A 5,623-nucleotide genomic window follows, 5' to 3' on the forward strand; every position below is an offset into this window, starting at 1 on the left:
CTACAAGCAATAGTAATAATATAAAACTATAGAGGGAGCTGAACTGAACTTTTTCAGTACATTAATGTTCCGAAGTGTGTAATGTTTAGTCAGTCTGGTTGAATTCAGTTGATTGTATACTTTTATCTAGAGCAGTTTGAAACATTCTTCAATGTTTTTGAATAAAAGGCTATATCAAAACATATTTACAAATAAAAAAAATAAAGTGTGATGCAGCGCAATTTACGCAATAGAAATGTAAATGTATTTGGTTGATGAATAGGATGGACGCATGAACAGACCAAAGCTCAAGTTTACAAAGATATTCTGTCTTCTGGTCTCATGCATTGTGTGGCACCCTATCTTGGTTCAGTAAAATAAGAAACATTAGGACGAATTATGAAAATTCTTAGCCTTAGAGTATTAAATATACCAGATAGACACTTGCCAGTATAGGCTATCGTAACATACTTTGATTTGCGGGTTTGGCTTCGACGAATTCATACAAAGCAGTCAAATTCTAATCAACTTTATGTTCACCAAACCTTGTAAGTGTGTTTATTGATGTTTAATTGTATTTGATATGAATTTTAAAAGCCCATAATATGTCTAATTTGTATATGTATCTTTGAATGATTTTTTCGAAGTAGAAACAATATTTCAGATTTAAAAGTTATTTAAAGTTTACATTTTTTTTGTGTGTGAATTAAAATTATTTTTACTGTTTTTAACTTCCAATTGCCTATCAAAGAATCATGCATAATACTAGATAACATACCTTATAGAAATAAAATGATTAAATAAATTTATTATTTATTAAATTAATTAGTTTATATAAACACTCTTGAAAACTAAAGTGGGGGCTGTACGGTTCAAATAATTATTATGCTTCTGTTAAACTTTGTCTGGCCTTACAACGTGTGTTCTATGGTGTTTGATTTCACTGTTCAAATCGTGTGTTCGGTGTAATGGATCAAAATTATATAATATTATGAACAATCATTTTAGGTGAAGTCATTTCAATTGAATATCCTGAAAATGTATAGGCCTATGCACTTGAATTCCTTTTTATTATGCTTCCTTGTGTGTGGGCGGGGTGTTTTTTTTATTTCCCTTTTATCCAGAAGATAGGGCTGATGAAATTTCGTTTTATGCAAAATATATTGGTCATTTTTGTCTATTAAGTAATGAAATCGGATGCAGAGCGTGAAGAAGGTTTCGAGTTTACCAGATACAGTAAGTGGTATAATAATACGGCTTTACCACGTAATGCTTCCTTGTGTGTGGGTGGGGTGTTGTTTTTTCTTGAATCCAGATGTTTTGTAGTTTATCATTTAATTCGATATAAATTAAGTTGTAAACAGGTAATAAGATAAGGCTGATTTTGTTTCAGCCAAAATAGGCCTATATTGTTCATTCTTTTTATTATTTAAGTCCAATTTTTAAGATCTAATTTAGCCTAAGATCACAAACTACATTTAATGTAAAAATAAAAAAATATATATATGATCCCAAATGAGTTAACTTCTTCCGTCTTTAAACGGTTAAAAATGTGAAAAATAAGTCGATTCTAATAATTTAAGCGCCCGCTATAAATCACAACATGCATTGCGCGCGGATTGATATTTTCTGTAATTCACCCACTTTTCGATCGCTCCTGAGGCCAAAACAAATAGAAGATTTCTAACTTTTCAGTGAGTTGTATCAACGGATTCTGGCAAAAACAGAAAGACAATTAATGCAGCAACTATACAACGTCAGACTAGGTCTATTAGCTAGCGTATGATGTTCGTACGTTACAGATGTTTACCAGCTAGGCCTACAAAACTAAGTCTACAAATATATATGGACAATAATTTTAGGTGCAGTTACTACTTTTCTCATTTCAATTTAATATCTTCAAAATATGTATGTACTGGAATTATTTTTATTATGCTTCCTGGTGTGTGTGTTGGGTGTTTATAATTTAATTTGATACAAATAAAGTTGTAAACACGGGAATAAGATTGGCTGATGAAATTTGGCTTCATTCAAAATATATAGTTTTTGTTTCTTATTAAGTATTGACATCGGATGCAGCGTGAAGACCAGGTTTTACCAGATAAGTGTTACAGTTGTCAACTGTAATTTTAGCATGCATTCTATAACGCCCTCGCCTCTATATTGGTTATTGATTGATTTCTTTAATCCAAAATTACGAATAGTGGAAACTGTTTAGTAGGCCTAACCTTAGAATATCGAATTCGATATAAGTGCTGTTGAATATATATAACTACAAAAACACAAAATAACAAAATTGAGCTTCAAAGATTATATTATTAACACTCAATGATTTATTACGATATAATAAAATAAGCGTTACAGAATATAGTTTCCAAAAATTATAGCAATCTATGCACAAGTTGTAATCATCAATTATCCTGGTAAATATATATTATATAATTAAGCCACACAACCTTTAGTAAACTAATTTAAAATAAATATTTGTTTAAAGCTTCACCATCTCTATAGCCTATAGTTTATAGCCTACTAAAGAATAAACGATAAAGAATGACGATAAACATTGTTCTTACCTAAAACTATGTAACCACTATAAAATTAGAACATGTTTTTATTCTAGAACTATATAATCGTTTACGCTGTCTGATAAAAATATTAACCAGTGCGCTATAATACGGTAGCGGGACGATTCGGCCCTGGGACGATTCGACCCGGGACTATTTGGCCCGGGACGATTCGGCCCTGAGACGATTCGGCACACTTACCTTTATCGGCTTTGATATGCATTTTTATAAGCATAAAACAAACTTTTTTTTCCACAAACTTTATTTTCAGAGAGACTATCATGTAGTACTACTAGGGATTAAGATGCAATAAAGCAAACATTTTGAAAAAATTTCCGAAAATGATCATTTTTCAGTCACGCGAACAATGTAAACAAGTTACGCCCTCTGTTGGCCGCTTGGCTAATGCACGAAATAAACAAAGTTTTCGAAGTAATAAATTGAATATAACGTTTTTTTAGTAATTATTTCATATATTACATCAACATAACAATATTATAAGTAAAATACTTTTAAAAATTGGATAAATACCAACAAAAATGAATAATGAATTTAGTCTAAAGTCGGACGAACCATCCCACCAAAAGTGGGCCGAATCATCCTGGGCCGAATCGTCCCGGATTCCTATAATACGTGTTCATTAAGAAGTATTAAACCATAGTTAATTATTACAATGTTTGCAAAGAATATTATTGTATCCAATTCTTTTGGTCGCCATTTATACTATCATCTCCCTATATTGTTACAATCAGTGGGTCTAGTAAGACTGTATTGATCCAACCGTTGTTATCCTTATCCGGTTCGCAACCATTTATTCAGCATTATTTTGAGCTTGAATAGTGTTTCTCGCTTTGCATGTAAAGTTAGGAATGACACGTTTTTTCAACTTTAAAAATCCTTGCTGAAATTCCTTGAAAGCCATTCCGTAGATAAATGGATTTATTGTAAAATTCAAAGCAAGAAATACAGATGTTATAGAATACAGAATAGGTTCGAGGCACATTGAGCATAGGCTATCAATTAAAAAACAGGTGTAGAGTGGTGAAACTGTTACGAAATACACAGAAGTAACCATCAGTAAAGTTGATAAAATATTATTATTTTTCAATCGACTACCAAAGCTTTGCCTATCCCTTGAAGCACGAACTACGGACTTCTTATACAGTTTCCATAGAATGTGTCCATAACAGTAGGTCATGATAGTAATTGGTATGATCCAGCAGACTAATGACGACACTATTTCATTGATATTTTTCCTGTCCGAATTACAAAAAAATTCTTTGTGCTTATATGCTATTACATTGGACACCACCAGAATACATCCAGGTAGGTAGGAAACAATACAATATAGTAGCAATGTTTTCTTTAATTTTCTTTGGCGGTAAATGACGGGAAAAAATACAGCAAAATATCGCTCAATTGTTATCACAACGAGATTGTATGAAGATGTAACTGCTACATACCAGCCCAATATCCTGATAAGACACTCAAACTTCAATTTAAATAAAGCTAAAGTAAACAGCAAAGAACATACCATATCAATGACGGACTGGTGAATTAACAGCTTTATTGGAACATTCTTCTTATAACTTTTGTTGTGTAGAAACACAACAATGACTACTAAATTCGCAATAACACCAACAGTACTTATTAACAGTCTGATGACAAGAACAACAGCAGAAGCATTGTAAATTGCGCCGGTAAATGTATTTGCTTCGGAGTTATTCATCTTTACACTTTACTATTACAAGTAAACAATTATACTGATATGCACAACATCATTCACTTGCTTTTTTATTTCAAAATTGAAGGAAGTTATAAATAAATTTTTAAACAAGTAACCAATTACAGATAAACCACCAGAAAGAACAAACAAACTCATCCATATAAGGGCGTAAGTGAAGAAACAAATCATTTTTAACGAATTCCATGGTTTTATGAAATACGATCATGCATAGTTCACATTTCAACTTGATTTGGATTATAACACTAAACAGCTCTAACAAATATACCTACATCAATGTCTGGATCATTAATGGAAAATACAACATTATCACTAAAGTATTTTAACACATTTACAGTCTAATATATTGCACTAAATGGGCTTCGAAATAATATTAATAAAATCACACCAAGTATTTAAAACAAACAAATAGTCAACTATCATTAAAAATAAGTAAGATAAATGAGTCTTAAATCAACAGAAAATTCTTAACTTTTAGAGGTGGCAGTAGCCTTCTTCCACGAAGCAACTTTAGTTAGTTTTATAAATCTAAATTATTGAGAAGTTTGTTAATTCTTAACCGTAATTTGTTATGCAATTTTCTACATTTTCTTATGGAGTTTGCCTTTATTTATTTATAGATGTCATGTTTGTTTGCTATTATACGCACACGATTAATAATGACAGGAAATTGAACCATTGAAGAGATAGAAATAAACTCATTATTTAGTATTGGATCTTCGAATTTCGTGGTAATGTGGGTTAAATGACGCAAATGTTTTCAATCCGTGTGTTTCTAGATCTGGCAGTTATAGTAATATTATAATATCATAGTAAATATTATATTTATTTGGATTTTATAAACTCACCTACTGTGTGCGATAATGCGATTTGGAATGTACGGTTGTTATTGTGTAAAAATAGGCGGCGGTGTTGGATTGTACGCGAGGTTTACAGAAAGGCCTTAAGTTAGCATTTTGTTTCTACATAATATTTTTACAGCATTGGCATGGGTTGAAAAATATTTAAATGGAATTGTTATTTTAAACAAGATTCCCAGTGTTTACTCTAGTCAAATTAATAATTTTCTCATTTCAAATTTAATACCATCAAAATACGCATGTACTGAAATAAGTTTTATTATGCTTCCTGGTGTGTGGGTTAGGTGTTGTGGTTTTATTTTTATTTTCCTTGATTCCAGATGTTTTGTAGTTTATAATTTTATTTGATACAAATAAAGTTGTAAACAAGGAAATAATATTGGCTGATGAAATTTCGTTTCATTCAAAATACTTTGCTTTTTTTACATCGGATGCAGCGTGAAGACCAGGTTTATGAGTTTAACAGGAAGTGTTAC

The 5,623-nt window shown here is 31.1% G+C and overlaps 1 protein-coding gene across 1 annotated transcript; it reads right to left on the reverse strand.

The window, feature by feature from the left end:
- Window positions 1-2,382: 2,382 nt before the first annotated feature.
- On the reverse strand, window positions 2,383-4,273 carry LOC140062792 (cannabinoid receptor 1-like). The gene has a single exon (XM_072109123.1). The coding sequence runs from the start codon at window positions 4,270-4,272 to the stop codon at window positions 3,355-3,357; it is 918 nt and encodes a 305-aa protein (XP_071965224.1). The 5' UTR covers window position 4,273; the 3' UTR covers window positions 2,383-3,354.
- Window positions 4,274-5,623: the final 1,350 nt, after the last annotated feature.

Source organism: Antedon mediterranea, chromosome 11 (genome assembly GCF_964355755.1).
Source record: "Antedon mediterranea chromosome 11, ecAntMedi1.1, whole genome shotgun sequence".
In the NCBI taxonomy this organism is placed as follows: domain Eukaryota; kingdom Metazoa; phylum Echinodermata; class Crinoidea; order Comatulida; family Antedonidae; genus Antedon; species Antedon mediterranea.

What these genes read in the sequence shown, in the direction of transcription:
- LOC140062792 (XM_072109123.1), bottom strand. Translation starts at nt 4,272, where the DNA reads ATGAATAACTCCGAAGCAAATACATTTACCGGCGCAATTTACAATGCT.